At 48.8% G+C, this 19,656-nt stretch overlaps 1 protein-coding gene across 6 annotated transcripts in view; it reads right to left on the bottom strand.

Moving 5' to 3' along the window:
* The window catches only part of PLXNC1 (plexin C1), a 161,243-nt gene extending 147,935 nt beyond the window's left edge, over positions 1–13,308 (bottom strand). For all 6 annotated transcript variants that reach the window (XM_035257297.3, XM_002752858.7, XM_035257299.3 and 3 more), the window contains exon 1: positions 11,979–13,308. In XM_035257297.3, the coding sequence (XP_035113188.2) occupies positions 11,979–13,037 (1,059 nt within the window). In that variant the 5' untranslated portion in view covers positions 13,038–13,308. The remainder of the gene's footprint in view (positions 1–11,978) is intronic.
* Positions 13,309–19,656: the final 6,348 nt, after the last annotated feature.

The following is a 19,656-nucleotide window of genomic DNA, read 5'->3' as shown; positions in this document are numbered from 1 at the left end:
GAAAAAAAAAATCCTGATTCTAGCGAGGTCTTACTGGAACTTAGCATTTCCTTTAATCATGGATTCAGGCCACAGCAGTATTTACTGAACCTGTGACTCTGTCATCAAAAGAAATCAGATATTTCCATATTATTTGATAGTTGTTGCAGATATCTCAAAATATCACTTATGCTCATCTCTACTTTGAAATTATGGTAGTTACTGCCTCTAGATCTTGCTATTGAATGTGTTAAGATATATTACTATACCTGAAATTGAAAAAACATTTTGATAGATCGATATATTAATATATTGGGTCTTTTCTGCAGTCCAGTGTTTTTATTTTATGAATTAAAAAGATTATTCTGTCAGGGGGTCTACAGGCTGCATTAGAGTCTATAGCACAAGAGCTCCTCAGGGTTAAGGAGAAAGATATTGGTAAGTACAGGAGCTGACACTAGGTGACACATACAGCCACCAGCTGCTCTAGGCTATTCCCTCCTCTACTGCCTCAGAGAAGCAAGGCTCAGCACTCAGAAGCCAATTTTTAAAAGGGGTCAATGATGGAGAAAGGAGCCTTAGGAGGAGACTAAAGGGCGATGATCAGGAACAGCTGGTGTGTTAGTAACACGCGTCCTCAACCAGGTTGCGAGGAGACCGGATGGCGAGGAATCCTGCCTCACTGGAAGGGAGTCAAAAGGAAACACCCTTCCCTCTCGCTGCCCAGATTTACTCTTCCTCAAAACAGAGTCCCAGTGTCAGCTCCTCCTGGACGCACTAATCTCACCACGCTATAATCACTGTCTTCTCCACCAGATGAAGAGTACCTTCTTTCCAGTTCTAGAAACACTTACCGAGGGCTCACTCACCATGTGTTAGCCTGATGGATGGCTGGGAAACAAAGATGAGCCAGACCTGGCCACTCCCCTCAAGGCATATACAGCCCAAACAGGGATGTGTGTGGCCCAACGCAGGGCCTGGCACACTCCAAGGTTTATGGAGTGGATCCTGACTCCTAACTTCATTGTCAATTGCCTACTTGCATCTAAAAATCCACACAAATTAAACTCATCTTCTTATTGGTCCTCTGTGTCTTCAAAAGCAATTTCATTTCATCCCTCCTCTCCATCCTCACTGCTGCAACCTCAGTTCAGGTCTTCAACGTCCCTCTGTTGAATTATTGCAATAAACAAAATCCATCTGTTTCTCTCCATATTCGTCACCACTGCTCTTGGCCAAGGTGACATTATTTCTTGCCTGGACGACGGCAAGAGCCTCCTGCCGGCTTTCCTCCTTCCACTGTGGCCAATCTCTCATCCGTTCCCCACAGGGCAGCCATTATTTAGGAATTCAAATCCAATCATTTCACTTCCCTTCAAAGGCTCTCCTGTGCTGGAGAAGAAAAATCTAATCTCCTTCCCATTGCCTAGGAGGCCTGTAGGCTAGGACGGCTGCTTCCTTCTCCAGCCTCCTCCCCTTATACTCTCTCCACTACCTCCCTAGCCACAACCACACTAGCATTTTGCTCTCCACAAAGACCAAGACCAGGTTGTTCCGTTTTGAGTCCTTGCACGTGTCCTTCAGTCAGCCAGCAGTGCTCCTCCCAGCTGTGCCTGGGAAACCTGTAACTAGCCGTTCTCATCTTCCTGGTATCAATTCAGCCTCTTTAAAGAGAACTTACCCCAACACCTGCACCCCCAAGTGGCTCTGCTACATCACCTGTTTAGTGAAGTGCCTCCATTTCTTCATCTTTAAAATGGAAAATAACAATACAGCCCATTTTGTAAAGTTACAGTGAGGATTAAATGAGTTAATATTAGTAAATTGCTCAGAATAATGATATACAGTAAGTGTGCTGTTTTAGCTATTACCTTAATGTAAAAGTGACTATTAATTTGCTAAATGTCAATTGTCTGCCCTGTATGCCACTGATATAAATGTCTCCACTCACTGCTTGGCACATAATAGGAACTCAAGAAAGTATTGGAACAAATGATAGTTCTAATAAGGTGCTTTGCCTCCAACCTTACCACAGCCACTTTATCTCCTCTGCAATCTTTCTAGAACACATTCAGATTGTGTCTGTTTATAATTCTGCTGTTGTACTCCATCAGGCTTAGCCATGGTTTTCACACCTTGCTCAGCAGAGTTCTAGACATTCCTTGGAGATGCCTCAGGGACAGGCCTGGACGGAGATAAGGCAAGTCGTAGGGCTCCAGAAACTCCCAACCCCTGCTTCCCACTCACCCCGTGTTGCCAGCACTTGGTAGTTGGTTTTACAAAAAGAACCAAGTCAATGATAATTTTTCTTAAGAGACAGGGTCTTGCTATGTTGTTCAGGCTGGATTTGAACTCCTGGGCTCAAGCAATTTTCCTGTCTCAGCCTCCCAAGTAGTTGGGACTACAAGTATGTGCCACTATACCTGGCTAAGATTTTTATTTTTGTACAGATAGGGTCTTGCTACATTGCCCAGGGTAGTCTTAAAACTCCTGGGCTCAAGTGGTCTGCCCGCCTTGGCCTCCCAAGGTGCTGGGATTACAGGCATGCACCGCCTGCTCCCTGCCTAATGATAATTTTCAATCTTTTTCTCATATGGAGCTTCTGATTGAGAATTTATTTTAAAGGAAGGTTTGGAGAGTCTGAAAAGGACCAACCATCAGGATAAAATCCAACCACCTTTGCCCATCTCATTAAGCCCTTCACCATCTGGACCTGCACACTCATTTCTGGACATTCTGCAGCCAGGGTGAGCTGCTTGTGGTTCCGAGGCTTATTCAACTTCCTGCTTATGCACAAGCTGTGCCTTCTCTCTAGAACTCCCTTCTCTGCCTTCTCCACTCAGCTTCAAGACACAGCTCAAGCATTACCTCTCTGAAGCCTCCCAGATCCTCCCAGGCTGAGTGTAACGCCTCTTTTTGGGACTTTCGCAGCAGCCTGTGGTCACATCTCTCTTGCTACGAGTATCGGACTATATGGGAAAGGCTTGTTTTACTCTCCTTCTTTCTATAATAGCAGGAGTCAACAAACCACCACCTGTGGGCCAAATCTGGCTTGCTGCCTGTTTTTTGAACGGCCTATGAGCTAAGAATAGCTTTTGCGTTTTAAAATGGTTGAAAAGAATCAAAAAAAGAATAATTCATGACAAGTGAAAATTACAGGGAATTTACATTTCGGTGTCCATAACGTTTTAATGGAGTGCAGCCCTACCTGTTCATTTACGTATTGTCCATGGCTGTGTTCACACTACAGCAGCGGAATTGAGCAGTTGTGACAGAGACTGTACGTAGCCTGCAAAGCCTAAAATATTGATGATCTGGCCCTTTACAGAAAGAGTTTGCTGACCCCTGCATAACAGCATTGACCAGGGCGGTAGGAAGGAAATAGGGCCAAATCCGCCTAGTAACTTCTCTAAGGAAAACACTATGTGTAGCTACTGAACAGACAATCCAACATGAAAATCAACTACTGAAACTGTGAAGATGAAGGTCACAGTTCTATTCGTTTTTGTGGTCATATAAAAATTGCATTTCATCAAGATAGAAAATTAAAACTAAGGCCGGGCACTATGTCTCATGTCTGTAATCCCAGCACTTTGGGAGGCCAAGGTGGGTGAATCACCTGAGGTCAGGAGTTTGAGACCAGCCTGACCAACATGGAGAAACCCCGTCTCTAATAAAAAATACAAAATTAGCTGGGAATGATGAGGCATGCTGGTAATCTCAGCTACTCGGGCAGCTGAGGCAGGAGAATCACTTGAACCCGGGAGGCAGAGGTTGCAGTGAGCTGAGATCACACCATTGCACTCCAGCCTAGGCAACAAGAGCAAAACTGTCTCAAAAAAAAAAAAGATAAGAAAAGAGGGAAGAAGGGAAGAAAGGAAGGAAAGAAAGAAAGAAGGGAGGGAAGAAGGAGAGAAAGAAAGAAAATTGAAACTAAGAAAAATGATAAGCACATTTCATAAAAGACAAGTAAGAAAACCTACCACTGCCATGGCCCCACTTCGATAAACAGGTTGGACCCACACTGGTCCCAAGTCAACTTTGGGGTTTCTCAGTCTTTTTTTTTTTTTTTTTTTTTTTTTGAGATGGAGTTTTGCTCTTGTTACCCAGGCTGGAGTGCAATGGCGCAATCTCGGCTCACCACAACCTCCGCCTCCTGGCAATTCTCCTGCCTCAGCCTCCTGAGTAGCTGGGATTACAGGCACGCACCACCATGCCCAGCTAATTTTTTGTATTTTCAGTAGAGAGGGGCTTCACCACATTGACCAGGATGGTCTCGATCTCAACCTTGTGATCCACCTGCCTTGGCCTCCCAAAGTGCTGGGATTACAGGCGTGAGCCACCGCGCCCGGCTGGGGTTTCTCAGTCTTCATCATCTGTATGCCAACGTATGTTTGGGGAAGGGAGTGGTCATCAGTAAACTTTAAGGGAGGCAGATACTGTATGCTACTGTAGTCAAGGTGTTAGTCTTGGTGTGGCTCTTCCACCATGCTGTTCTAAGGGAATCCACCCACAGTGCCTGCTGGGGACAGTTGCATGTTTGATCCCCTTCTTCTAGTTAGACCAGGGGCCAGCACCTGCCCCAAGGGTTATAAATCCCTACACTGAACTCGGGCTCATCATCTGGTGTGAAAGATGAACTGGACTCAACTCTAACTCTCTCCTGGCAACTTGGAATAAATAATATGGAAAGTCATTGCAAATTAGTACCAAAGCAGAAGACAAAAGTCTGTTAAGATGTACAGTGAGAGGCCAAGTATGCTGGCTTATGCCTATAATCCTAGCACTTTGGAAGGAGTGCTCAGGAGTTTGACACCAGCATGGGCAACACAGCAAGACCTCGTCTCTACCAAAAATAAACAAAATCAGCCTGGCGTTGTGGTGTGTGCCTGCAGTCCCAGCTACTTGGGAAGCTGGGGACAGAGGATCGCTTGAGCCCAAGAGTTTCAGGCTGCAATGAGCTACGATCATGCCACTGCACCCCAGCCTAGGTAACAGAGCGAGACCCTGTATTTAAAAAAAAAAAGTTTCTAGTTTCTCTCCTCTAGGAATTATATTGTTTAAGAAATAATTTTATTCCAATTATCTGGGCATGGTAGCACTCACCTGCAGTCTCAGCCACTCAGGAGGCTGAGGCAGGAGAATTGCTTGAACCCAGGAGGCGAAGGTTGCAGTGAGTTGAGATTGTGCCACTGCACTCCAGCCTGGGCAACGGAGTGAGAACCTATTTCAAAAAAAAAAAAAAAGAAAAGATAGACAGTGGGGATCAAAGCAGGCCGAGGCATAGTCAGGTGGGAGGGAGTAGATGTCTGAGGAAGCAGAGGAGGTCATCTGGTAGGAGGATGATGCAAAGCAGCCAGGCTAAGTCATGTTAACAGCGAGACCAAGGAAGGAGCATCCAGCATTTGCTGATGCTGACTGAGCTCCTTCAATCTCCTTGAATGCAGAACCGCCTTCCAACTCCATATAAAGGAGCCCATCCTAACACTATTATTAATAATGATGGTGATGATGGTAAACACAGACGTAATATTACTATAGGTCAAGCAGTATTCATTCTACATATATTAACTCGTGAATCCAGACAATAATCCTATGAAGCCAAGAGGATCCCTACTTATAGATGAAGAAACTGAGGCACACAAAGGTTGACTAATTTGCTCACAGTCCCACAACTGGTAACTGGTAGCTTTGATCCCAGTTGACCTGGTTCCAGTGACCATGCATATAACCATTAGACGGTATTGCTTTTATTCCTAGATTACCATGTAATTCCATGTGTTTCTGTCAACAAAATCCCTCATCCCTTTATTTGAGCTTACTGAAGGAGGTCTTTATTCCATGCAACCAACTGTACCTGACTAGGATAGAAATTGGTAACAGGATTGATGTTGTAAAGAACAGACCCTTGGAGAGAATGTCAGGTGTGTGCAGTTGGTTCTGGTGTACAGCACAATAGAAGACTCTAGATATCCCCCCATATCTGGGAGTGAAATACAAATAAACTCTTATATGCAAGAGTGAAGGAGCTAATTAAATTATGGCTTACAGGTTTTTGAGACTCAGACTCCAAGCCCCAAAATGGTAAGGCTTACAGGGCTTTCTAGATATTGCCTTTGGTCAATGAGGAGAGAATAAGGAATATCAGAGTGGTAAAATGCGTTGGTTACTTTTTATGGCTCTAAGTAAAATGCAAGGAAAACAAAATGGGACAAGTTCCTATCCCAGGTGCCTCAGGTAGAATACAAAGAAATTCTTTTTTTTCCACCCCCTGAGATGGAGTTTCACTGTTGTTACCCAGACTGGAGTGCAATGGCATGATCTCGGCTCACCGCAACCTCCGCCTCCTGGGTTCAAGCAATTCTCCTGCCTTAGCCTCCCAAGTAGCTGGGGCTACAGGCGTGCATCACCATGCCCAGCTAATTTTTTGTATTTTTAGTAGAGACAGGGTTTCACCTTGTTGACCAGGATGGTCTCAATCTCTTGACCTCGTGATCCACCCGCCTCAGCCTCCCAAAGTGCTGGGATTATAGGCGTGAGCCACTGTGCCCGGCAGAAAATTCTTTTATCTTCCAACAGTGGTTCTTAAACCTAAGCATGACTTTACATCCCTTTGAGGGCTTCCTAAAATACGGATTGCCAGTCTCACCCCAACCTCTAGAGCTTCTGATTTAGTAAGTCTGGTGTAGGGTCCAAGAATGTGCATTTCTAGCAAGTTCCCAGGTGATGTCCATGCTTCTGGGCCAGAGACCACACTTTAAGGACTGCTACCTACAGCATGAAACCCTTTCCTCTCACAGTTGAAAGGCAAAGAAAAATGACACCATAGAAGTTCCAACCATGCTAGGTTTCCACGATCAAAAGTAACTCTCAAATTGGCAACACCAGAAGCCTGGTATTCCAGTAAATGGAAGTACCTGGGAAGAGCTGAGGAGTGAAGGGATCCCTATAACCTAAAACTGAGGAAGAAAGGGGCCCCGACACATCAGCCATTAAGGAAAAGACAATGGTTAGGGGAATACTATGACCCGACTCCCAGAAAGTGTTGCTGCTGAGTAGAGAAAATATTTCCAACATGATCCTCTCAGATCCTTCATTTATTCATTCAACAAATATTTCTGAAGTCCCAACTATATACTGGGTACTCTGCTAGGTATGGGGGTTTCAACAGAGAACACCGTTTGAGGCCATGTATAGGCCTGCATGCTCCGAACACCAAGGCCGTCTACAAGTTTGTAGCTGAGAAACTACAATCCTGCCGGAGTCAGAACTTCAGGTGGTCACCAATGCAAACCTAGAAACTCAGCTCATAACTAAGGATTCTCTGCGGCATCCCATGCCTGTGTCCACAAAAAGCTAGTCTTAGCATGGCAGTTGTAAGGGCCTAGCTTGCTCCACACAGGATGGGATCAACACCAGGACCTAATGTCCGTGGTGACAGACTGTCTGTGGCAGTGGACATGCACACATTATTGCACATAATAATTATTTAACCCTTCGGGCCTTGGTTTCTTTATTTATAAGTGGGGATCCCATTTACTTGACAGCAGTATTCTCTAGATCCATGAGTCAATAGGTGTAGAATAAGCACCACGACCCATAGAAAATGCCATGTGCTTTAGATGTCTTTACTATCACCACCAACACAATGATCAATGGCAATAGGATAGGGCTCCTGAATATGGACTTGCAAAGTGGTTAAAAGCTCAGGTCCTAGAGCTGGGCCACCCAAGTTCTAAATCCTCTGAATTTTCCAGCTATGGAAGCTAAGCGCTCTGGGCCTTAATTTTCTCATCTCTAATCACCATGATAACTACAGTCCTTGCCCCATATGGTGAATGAGAATCAACAGAAAATAAGGCATGTAAATTGCTTCACACAAAACCTGGCCATAATAACTATTCAGTAGATAGTAGCTATGATTGCTTTCCCCCTCTTTCTAAGTGGGTGCTGTCACTGCAATTGTCCTTTTTGAATCCATTTTTGCATATCATATGTGTATATGAGGGTAAAATCACCATCTAGTCTATAGACTACAAAATGGCCTGACAAAATCATAACAGAAACTAGAAGAGAAATAAATATCACAGGAAGACTGTGGATTTTGAGGTCAATAGGCTGCATCACCAAGCGGAACCAGGATGTCACTTCTCCACACATGTGCCTTGGGTTGCTGTCTCCTGGACAACATGTGAGTGTTCTGTGGTTGTCTGTGTGACAGTTAAATTACATCAGGCTTCAGAATTATGTGAGTGTGGAAGAAGGGGGTGTGTCCCCTGACAAAGGGTAGAATGAACTACAGAACAAACTAGAATGACCTCGAGTCCTGTGGACTGACAGTGTACCACCTTCAGTGTCTACAGAGGGGTGGCCGCCATGTTTAAACCACGAGCAACCCCAGAAACCAACTATGGCAGCCAAACAAGTCTGGAGCAATCAGACTCCGCAAACTCTTCTATGGATCACATTGGTGTGCCAGGGGTAGTGAGAGTTCCAGGAGGGAGGAAGTCAAATTAATTAACTAGTGCATGACTAAAAACATTCATTTTTATATTAATCCAAGCATAGGTATGTTATTTAAAAAAAAAGATGAAAAAAAGGAAAGAGACCACCTGAAGTTTTAAAACACAACCCAAGACTAGAGGCATGGACTGCCTTCTGAGGTTTCCCTCTAGCTCAGCCCCACATCCTAGGGAAGGTTGTTTGCTGCCAATTTTATTAGGGGACCTTCAAGGGAAAGTTCGAGAAGCCCTGGGGTGGTGGGGAGAGTAGAGATGCAGACACTGGAAGACCTGGATTCAAGCTGGAGGGCTCGGGCACTTATCTCACTATCTTCAGCAAGTTGCTTAACTGATCTCGAGCCTCCTCATCTGGAAAATGAGATGATCCTCAAAGAATCAGCTTCAGACTTGATGAGGGGCTCAAAAGAAATAATACATGTAGAAGTGCTGTACAAATATCATAGAAGATTCTTATAGAGGGCATCTACAGAAACTGGTTGCCTTAGCACATTTGGGAGCTGCAGTTAACCTGCTACAGTTGTGAAAGTACATTCAAAGTTGGTGGCAAGGCAGAAAAAGTAATGGTCCAGTGTGTAAACTTCTGAGTACAAGCTCATTGCACAAGCATCTCGTAAATTACTCCTTAGCAGAAGCTGAAGGGGGGAGGATCAGTGAGAAGAGATAAGAGAGGCAGGAGATGGAAAAATGCAACCCAGTTAGTCCTGTCACTTTTCTACCTATGGTTGATTGAAGATGGAAAATAAGAGCCAGCTAGGAGGAGAGGGAAAAAGAAGGCAAGCGAATCCAGCCGCTTGTGCTTGCAGCCTGTGGATTACTGTTAAAATTACTGTGTCTGCTCTGAAGGAATCGCTGTTGGAATCTATTGAGGTTCCCTCTAGAGTGTTTCAAGTCCTGCTCCTGTTTTAGGCACCTATAATTCAGCATGCCTTTTCAAAAACACATTCAAGACCTGAACAGAAAATGCAGAACAAATGCAATCAAATGACATCATTCTTCTGAGTGACAGCCAGGGGCACGCTGATCCCATGACCCCATTACACAAGGTTGTAACCTGCTATTGTCCTTTCAGTGGCAAAATCAGTGGCACCCAGCACACAGCATTGCTTACACTAGCAGCCATCAAACAAATATTTGTTGAATTGAGTATCTTCTCTACCAATTTAGTGGGTTAGAAAATTGTCAGCTTTTTCGAAACTGCCACCCCTTTTCATTCAAACTCTTCTTGAAATTCAATTCCATTAAGGCTCTTCAATGCATACTAGCAGCAAGGAATTTACTTAAATTAAAAAAAAAAAACAAAAAACGCAAAACTCCAAGCTCCCACCTGTGCAGCCATGACATGCTATTGTTTGAACCAGAGTATATTATTTAACTTGGCTGACAAGCTCAGGGGGTAGAGACCCTGTCTTTCAGAACACACAGCTCTGAGCACACTGGGAGTTCTTGATAAATAGCAGCAGCAAGAAATGCTGTGGAGGGACCTATTTTCATTATTTATTTTTCCAGATCCAGATTTTTGGCAGCATGTGTTTATCCCTTGCCTGATTTCCAAGGGGCAGCTTTCTCGCAGAAGCTCCCGTGAAGATGGATAAACAGTTAGCTCTGCGACTTCCTCTGCCTCTGCCCCTCCCCATCCCGGCATAAGCAGGAACACCTGACTGAGCCAAAACATGGATTTTGAGTGCATTCAGGATGCTGGCTGGGTTTGGAAGGGAACTGAGTCTTCCAGGACCCAATAGGTAGAGAGACGCAGTCAAGAGAAATGTTTTGGCTCCACACATTGACACAGCTGTCAGATGGCAAAGCTTGGACTTCCACGCTTATTACCTGCTGTGGGCCTCTGAGCTGGCTTGTCATTCACCCCAGAGACCAAGTGTGCCTAAAGCTCAACACAAAGTCATATTGTGGAGGTACTTTCAAGTCTTTCAGCAGAGAAGTAGGAAACGATGCTTTTACCAAACTTAAACCATCAGATTACAAAGCTCTAATAAAAACAGGAATCAAATGTGAAATTATACATGTACGGCAACAATTAAGTCATTTAGGAGACAAATATGTGTTTTTACATATTTTTTAAAATTATACCAGTAACAAAATGAAGGTGTTATGTGCGTGTCCCAGCACACAGCTTGACAGGCAAAGAGGAAGCAGCAAGTGACCATTCTAAGAAGCCTTGCAAAAGACCTCCTGGTTTTTTTCTCCCTGGCTGATAGGACTAATATTTGCTAAGATGTGCTTTGCAGAGAAAGAAAGGGTGGGGGAAGCTGCCTTTCTGTACACACGCTAATATACCTGGGAGCCAATGTGCCGCTGTACCAACACATTTTCTAAATGGTGACTTCTCCCCTTCCTCTCCGACTCATTTTGTACCAAAACAATGGCAACACCTGTAGCCGTTAATTTCTGCGCTTTGATTTTTGCCCAGTTATAAAGGAGGCTCCCAGCAGGCTCCCCTCTCCGGAGCCATATGTGGAGTTGGCGTGCCAGCCGCCGTAGAAGGGAAACGGCCTCCGGAGAAGTGACAATGGGTCCATAATCCCCATCCACTGGACCCTCTTGAACTGCCTCTTTATTTCCAGTCAAAGAAATGCCAATCTCAAGATGAAAGCTGTGGCTGCCCTGGGAGCCCAGGGGAAACCTGTGTCGCTTGCCTGGTTCAGCCCGAGAGTGGTGACTCTGAGTCCCGCCATCTAGTCCCGCAATCTGGAGCCCAGAAACTGCCTGTAGCACCCCCAACACTTTCCCTTGCGCTCCCCTCTAGGGTGAGGCTTTTACCACAAGGACATCTCCCGCCTAGCCTCTCCCAGCGGCTGGCGACCACAGCGCATTCAGAGAAGAGCCACAGCTCCGCCCCCTCGCACCGGATCACGCCGGGGGTTCGGTTCCAGCGCGAGCCTCTTTAGCAGGCTGGCATTTCTCCACGCTGAGAGGGCAGCTCTTCAGACCACGGCACTTGCGTTGCCGGTGGGGGGCGGAGACAGGGGGCCACAAAGGCTGGGGTGTGGCAGCGAGCCCCTTAGGTTCAATGGCTTCTCCGGCGAGGGCACTGTTTGCTCACTGTATTGACCAAGAGGGTTTAGACCCACACGCCTGCTGGGACTGCTCAGAAGGGCCACAGAGAAGTCTGGAGAAGCGAATGGGAAAGAGGGGCTGCGCGGGTAGCCTCAGCCCCAAACAAGCGTCCCTGTTTGGACAGGGAAAGATGGCACTGGGATGCAGCAACTAGAGTTTTGAGTTAACTCCAACCCTCCCCGCCCCTCTTTTTACACTCTCCCTTTGGGGACATCAGGCCTTGCTCCAGGTCTCGGGGACCGTCCGAGAGGAGCCTTCGGACCGCCGCCTGCGGTGTGAACCTGAGACCTGGTAAATGTCAGCCGGATCCACCCCAAGCCCCGCCGCCCGCCACCAGCTTGCTCTGCCTCGGCGGCGGCTCCCAGGCAGCAGCGCTCCTCGCGGCGCCCCGGGGGCAGGACTTACACAGTGACTCTCGGCCGTCTTGAAGTCCCAGCTGACCCTCTTGGCACGCGCCTGGATCTCACTCATCCTGAAGAGGCAGAGCGCCGTAGTGGTGGGGGAGCGCCGCTCCTGGCCCTCTCCGGCGGCTGCGCTGAACACTCCCGCCCAGACGTCCAGGGCCTCCACTAGGCTGGAGGAGAGGAGCAGGCGGCGGCCGTCGGGGTGGCCGTGGCCGCAGTCAAGGGACGCCTGGCCCTGGAACAGCACCTCGGTGCTCTGCGCGATGCGCGCCATGCTGGGCCAGCCCGTGGCAGCGCCGCTAGTGTAGTTGTAGGGGTAGTAGGGGAAGTAGATGCTGCCGTTCCAGAGAAAGGCGTCCACGAAGTGCAGGCTGCCCGCGCCCTCGCACAGCTTGAGGCGGCCCAGCTCCTGCGTGGCCAGGCTGCGCCCCTCGGTGTCCTTGAGCGCGATGGCCGTGTCGTGGTCGGATGCCGCCGGGTTGCAGCGGCTCGCCGTCTCCCGCTCCGGCAGCACGTAGGTGGCGGCCACCGCCAGGTACCAGCGGTTGTGGCCGGCGCGGTACACCACGCCGGCCGTCGAGCCCTGCGGGTGGCACGACACCACCTCGGTGCCGTTGCGCAGGGAGCTGCGGCTCAGGTTGCCTAGGGGCCGCACCTCGCAGGCGCCCCGGTCGAAGGTCCAGCCGGTGAGCAGCAGCCCCCCGAGGCCGGCCGCCCCCTCGCGGTAGGGCAGCAGCAGCTTGCTGAAGCTGCTCCCGGGCCGGGGCCGCGCGGGGGGCGCCAGCGAGACCGGCTCCGTGCAGTTGCCCGCTTGGTCCCGGTACAGGCGCGAGAGACTGCGCTCCAGGCTGTAGTCCAGCTGGTCCAGGCAGCTGCCGCTCGCCACGAACACGCCGTTCTCCCGGCTCGCCGCGATGGCTCCGATGGCTTGCTCCGACCGCCACACGGGCTCGTCCGCGCCCTGGCCGGGAGCCGCCAGCGCCAGCAGATAGGCGAGCAGGGGCAGCGGCGCGGCGGGGCGCGGGGGGCGCGGCAGCGCCTTCCTCCGGGAGACCTCCATGGGGCTGGGGGGGCCGCCCCCGGGCAAGGCGCGCGGCGGCGACGGCGGCTCAGGCGCGCGGCAACGGAGACGCGGGCGGCGGCGGCGGCGGTTCCTGCGCGCGCTCGGGCTCCCGCGGCCGCCCCATCCCCGCGGCTCGCCCGGGAAGGAGAGCGGGGAGGGCGGCGCGCGGCGGGCTCGCTCCGGCAGTCTGTGCAGCGGCGGCAAGCCCTGCGCGCTCCGGCACCGCTTCCTCCTCGCCCTCCTTCGCCGGAGAGTTCCTGTGTGCAGCGCTGGCGCTCGCAGGGAGGCGCGGAGGGGAAGGGAGGGGACGGGCGGAGAGGAGCCAGGCGGGCGGGGAGGGCTGGAGAGGTTGGGTGCGCTTGTGCGTTTCACTTTCCCATTGTGAAAGTGGGATGCAACTGGCCCCCTTCCTCATCCTCTTCCTCCTCCGCCCTCCGCCTCCTGCCCGCCAGCCCGCCCTCCCTCCACGCCCATCTCCCCTCCCCTCTTGATTCGGTGAGATAGGGAGGAGGGAGGTCTCGTAATTTGGGTTACTGTGTAGGTGGCCTCTTTCATCTATTCATAACAAAGCTCAGCCGCCCGCCGCGACCGCCACCATCGCCCCCTTGGCTCGCCCTGGGCTCCCGGGGCGCGCTAACGGCGCACGGAGCGGGCTCCCGCGCTCGTCCGCCCGCGGGGCTGCTCCAACGCCCGGTTTTGTTTACGACAGCAGCTGGGTCGGGGATACGACAGGCGCGCGGAGCGAGGATCCAGGGTGCTAAGGGGTTGAAGCGGAGGCCCGGGGCTCGGGCCACAGGGCTGCTGTGAGGGCGGCTGACAGGTGTGGAGCGGCGAGAGGGAGGCCCCGGGGAGGCGCGCGGGAGACGTGGCCGAGCCGGAGACTCCGGGGACCAAGACGCCCCTGTGGCAGGGAGTGGGTTTCCCCGGGTCAGAGGAGTGAGGTGGCAGAAAGGCAGGCGCCACACTTTCGTTCTGGACAATCCCCGGGGCCAGCGCGCCCATATTTGCAAAGGTTCTCTGATCTCCCTTGGCAACAGAGTCCCAGGCGCTCAAGCCTAGCTCTTGGAAAGTTCTGCTCACCATCTAACCTAATGAGCGAGGCTAACATTTACTGAGCACTTACTACGTGCCAGGTGCGCTTGTAAATTCACCACGTGGGTTAAGACTCATAATTCTCATAACAGCCCTATTAATTAGTGACTGTTTTTGTCATCCCCGCTTAGTAGTCCAGGAGAATGATTATGGAAAGGCTATAGAACGGGCTGGCATTCTACTGCTGGTAGATATCAGGGCCGAGATTCGAATCCACATCTAGCCCCAGGGTATGTAAGAGTACATACCTGGCTCTAGTTAAGTGCCACCTGTGGCCACTACCATAATCCCCCAGAGATCTTTCTCTGCAGTGAGACTGAAAAGTTCTTAAGTTAAATGCTCCAACCAGCCCCTGCCCTGCCTTCTACTCTTAGACCCAATTACCCTTATTTCCGTGGAGGCTCTGCATCTGTCTCATCATTACCCACGTTTATCCTTTAGACCCCCTGAGGTCTCACCACCTCACCCAGTGGGTGAATAACAGCTTGGTTGCCCCCACAGCCACCAAGAGTTTCTGAAGCACAGGGACACATTGCCCACTGGGGAATAGGTTCATGATTTCTCGGAATGGGGCTTCCCAGAGGATGCACAAATAACTCCCAGGTTCCTGGGGCAGCTCGTGGCACCGTCAGCACCCTCCTTACAATCTGGCAGGTGAGCCAGGGGTGCAAGGGAGTGCTGAGGACCTCTATGGATCCTTGGGAAATGATCTCAGTTCCTTCCCAGGCTATTTCCAGGCCCGAGGCCCCAGGGAGGGCAATGGGTTGCTATCCCCTTTCTTCCTTCCCTCCAAGTTCCCCAGCTCTAGGTGCAATCTGTTTTGGGAAGGGAAAGGAATAAGGTGGCTTCTGTCCGATGCTGAGTGCTGCTGAAGGTTGCAAGTTTCAAATTTCTCCAACAGTGCTTCAGGTTCTCCCCAGTGTGAGGGCTATGGCAGGAGCTCTGGAAGGCTTAAGGAAAGGAGGGTGAGGTGGAGGGAGAAGCACAAGAGAAGTGTGAGTTTCTGCTCTAGACGCGAAGTGCAAGGATCCTATCATTTCAGCAGTGGCTCTCATACGCTAAAGTCAGAGTGGTCATCTTTCCATTCATCAGCCTTTCATTTGCAATTGGATAACATTATCTTTGCCTGCCAGGAGGCAGAAAATGACGTTGCCCTTTGTGCTGTGATGATGGTGTTGCAGTGTCCACGAGGAGAGGGGAGGAAGAAGGGGAAAGGCCTGAAGTACCCAGTTGTTGTGAATCAGGACATCTCAGGCAAGACAAGTCAGATGTTTCACCTGCTCCAAAATATCAGGCTTCCCCTACTCCCTGCCCTCCTGGAATGCTTTTAGAATTTTTGCACCGCTGGAATTGGGAAAAGCAGTATTTTAAAGACCTCATCCGAAGCTCAGAGACCCCCTCCACAGCATAGTAGGGGATTTTTACGCACTGGTGTTTTGACAGCTTTCCCTGTGACTGATGCAGAACTCAGTGACCTTCACTGGCTCCGCGAACTGGCGGTGGCAGTGTCGTTATGTGCTGAGAAGCAATAGTTCAGTTCCATTCCAGAGATAGTTTGACTTCACTGGTAACCAGGTCATTCCTCTAAGTCCGGTAGTGTTGGTACAATCAGTCACAGACCATCTTGGAAGCTATTTGGATTAAACGCACTCTGTGGTGCGGCATTTTGATCACTACCCAATTCATTGCTGCTTCATTTTGAAAAAGAAACAACATCTTAAAAACACTACCCACAAGAAGTATAAATGGCTTTGATGGCCACAGTTCCCTGCCATTCTACTGGGACCATAAGCCCCACTCTTAAGAGTGGGCTTCTTTTTCTCCCATTTAATTGTATGCAGACTCCTACGGTGAAAGAAATCAGAATCTGTGCTAACTTTTTGGCATGAAAAACGTAGGCGATGAGGACGCATATAAATGCATTCTTTGCTGATTCTACCCCCATTTTGTACAAACATGTTTGCCCCTTCCCAGCTTTCTTGTGTACTAAAGCTCCACCTTCAGGACACAAGTTCACATTTGAAAAGTGTGGGAAATACGAACAACTGAAATAAATATTTAGGCATGTGAGTTCTGTATCTCTTTGATCACTTTCTCTTGGACACCACCGTCTGGCCCAGGGGTGCAAGTCCCCTTGGTGACAAAGCTTCCCTCTCCAACTGGCCGAGCCCATCTTGTTGGGTGTCACTTACAGCACGTTTTGGAACTCCTTGTAACACAACTGGCTGAAACCCAAAAAAAGAAGATGGTGCAGATTTATCCCCCAGACAGAGGCCCGCTACCACGGAAACAGGCAGTTCAGTTCGATTCCCAGCAGCTTTCACTAGATGGGAAAATCTTCATCATGAGAAAATATCAACTCCCTCAGGCACCGAAGGCAATCTGGGTTAACCAGGCCATCCACAATCAGACTCACTTCTGGTGGACAGGACTTTATAGATTCAGTGGTTTCCTGCTGGGGCTCAGGACATTAAGAACTGTTCAGTCGGCAATTGGTCACAGTCACAAGATGGCTATCACGGTACTTCAGTTTTGTTTCTGATTTTCTTCTTTTTTTTTTTTTATCTGACAGTGGTCTGTAGCATGACTTGGCAGGCCCTTTTGGTGGCTGACAGGAAAAAGAAATGAGCCAGCCTCCTTTCTAGACTGCTGATGAGTAGATGGTTGAAAGAAGATTAGAGGAAGAGCTGTTTAGTAAGTTCACATTGGTGCTGAGAGACAAGTTGGACACAGTTCAATCAACATGAAAAGTCTCTCTGGCATGGCATAGTTAAGACGTGGCTGAAGGAACTCCATGTCTCATCCTCTCTGCTCACCCAACATGGCCCTAGACAATTGCTGAGCATTCTTATGCTTGGCAATAGTGCCCCCCGCCATGGTTTAAAGTCAGGAAGGCTTGTGGTGGTCCTTCAGTAGGTGTGACTTGGGGTCACTCCCACCTTTACAGCTGTCATCTTTTTCCATGTCATGATTTAATAGCTCATGGTCATTCACCAGCAGAGTGCAAATGCGGATGGGAGAGTGGAGTGAAACATACAAGAAAATGATTCTTGATGCAAAGTCCAATGACTTTCTTTAAGCTAAATAAGACCCTATGCTCTGCTTTAGCGATGGATGAGCTATTGCCTATTGAAAGGACACAAAATGTCAGATATGCTTTAGAGACTGTGGAGTCTAGGACATCACCTTAGCATTCCAGCCCTCACTTTCCAGGCAGTGTGTTCAGCGTCATGAAGTTTCAAGCCTTTTCTCCAAAACATGCACCAAAACCATCCGTGGTTAAGAATCTGAGACTATTATTGGTTGAAAGCAAAATATGGTAAATCACCAGCCATCAGTGTTTTTGTAGGCCGGCTGGAGTTCACCCTGCATGAAGTATGCAAACTCATCAGGTAATTACTTCTTCAGATTTGGGAAATCTCTGTAACTTGAGCAGTCTCTTGAAAATCAAGCTTTTCTCTGATATTTACGAGATTCCAGTCTGTCCCTGCTTGTATTGTCCTTGCTGTTCTTCGGAAATAAGGAGCCAAGGGGGCATCAAGGACTAGACACAAAATGCTGATCCCTCTTTAATACGTTGTTTCCCATGTCTTTGCCCTCCTATCACAGCTCTGAGACTCGCTGTCAGCATAATCCTAGGCTCTGAGTCCTCTGATAACTGGCAGCTTGGCATAAGCCCATTCTAAGAGAAGAGCTGCCAGAAAGCAGGCCTTCATATTAATAATAACTCCAACTCTTGAAATGAATAGCAGAAGATAAGATAAACACACAGATAACTTCACAGCCACTTGTACTTCCACTTCCTTGAGATTCTGGTGGGGAGACGCTCTGAGCTGAGAATAAAGTTGCTGGACTTCGCAGTGAGCCCTCTGATGCTCTCCACCAAGCTGGTGTGCCTTCTCATTCTTATGTCCTTGCCACTCCCTAGAAAATAGTCCCACCAGGGTGGGGAGGAAGCAACCAATATCAGCTCTGAGCATGGGCTTTTGCTGTCGGGAAGCTGGGTGTGGGGCCCCAGGGTCGGGGCAGCCCCGCTCATTACCCATCCTGGGGAAGCCCTGGGAATATGGCAGCACAACAGCATCTGTCAGGCGCTCAGCCCCACACACAGAATCCCAAATCCAAAGTTCATAAAAGACCTAATGTTTGCCTCGCCCTCCTGCTCCTATTCTTTTTGTGTTTTTTTTTTTTTTTCAAAGCCTTCATTGAGGTTTGACTGTCATACAAAAATCAGTACCTCTTTATTACATACAACCTGTTGTGCTTGGAATAAGTCCACACCCATATCACCACAATCTCTTCTACTCCTTCCCTAGTCCTTCCTATTTATGTCTTCTTCCCCATCTGTGCTGAATAGTCTCTTCTCCCTGCAGACCACTTCCCACTCCTCCCCCTTTTGTTGTAGACCCAGAAGTTTGACATTTACGGACATCACCCTTGCCTTTTGGCTTCTGGTTGGATTCAGCCCATGGGAAGTCCCAGCCGGAGATCCAGAGGTGGACAGCTAGGGTGAAGTTTGAATGTTTATTCTCCTAGCTCCCTCCTTGCCCATCTTTGTGGCTGTGTCCCTCTCAAAGGCTCCTGTGGGCAGTCCTCTCTTACAGCTGCACTGTGGGCCCAGTACACTTCTGTGGGCCCAGTAACCACTCCCAGTCCTCCTCTGTAGGCCTGTGGGATTCCATGACTGTTGCTGTGGCTGGTCCACTGGTCTCCCTTCATCCCGGCATACCTCAGCCGTGGTCCCTCCATGAATGTATCTGTTTGCATGTGTCACCTGTTTCCTGCCAGAATCATAACTAACAAACCAATGTACCTCCAAACATGGATCTAGAGGTGACCCCAAATGATGTTTAAAGCTGTGCATTCAGTTTGTCCACTGATGGAAAGCAGAGAGGCGGCTAGTCAAAGTGGAACTCCTTTGTTTCCAAATGGTTGGTTCCCCTGAATCTGGCAACGGAAAAAAGCTACATTTTTATTCTCTTTGCACAGGCTTTCCTACACTAAATTCAACCTGGTGATACAGACAGATAGAAACCTGGCTGGGTAGGATTTTTTTTTTTTTCAGTTAAAACATAAAACTAAAAGAATCTTGAAAGTAAATCAGAACTGCTGGGGACTAAGGGTTCAGAAGGTGGTGGGGGCAGAAGGTGGTTATGATCTCTCAAATTCTGCTGAACGTTTGAAATATATTTTCAAACAAGACACAAAACCAAGCGCACCGCTTTTTCCTTTTTAGACGTTTCTCCTTAAGTCTGAACTCCAGCAGTCCCTTCCATAAAGTTGAGAAATTTCATTGATATTCATCATTACAAAGCAGGATTATTAAGAGATTGCTATACTTCCTCATCTCCAGATCTCACCCTGTCCCACCTGCTACTAATAATGAAGAGATAAACTGGATGCTTTCGGTTCCTTTATACTCAAGGAGGGCTATGTAGGAGAGATGGAGACCCTCTAAAGATGCTACTTTTTTTTAGTTTTTTTAATTTTTAAAAAATGTTGAAAAATAAATTTATGTCTTCCT

The sequence above is a fragment of the Callithrix jacchus genome, chromosome 9 (assembly GCF_049354715.1).
Source record: "Callithrix jacchus isolate 240 chromosome 9, calJac240_pri, whole genome shotgun sequence".
Lineage (NCBI taxonomy): Eukaryota > Metazoa > Chordata > Mammalia > Primates > Cebidae > Callithrix > Callithrix jacchus.
This window is presented reverse-complemented; position numbering and strand designations above follow the sequence as displayed.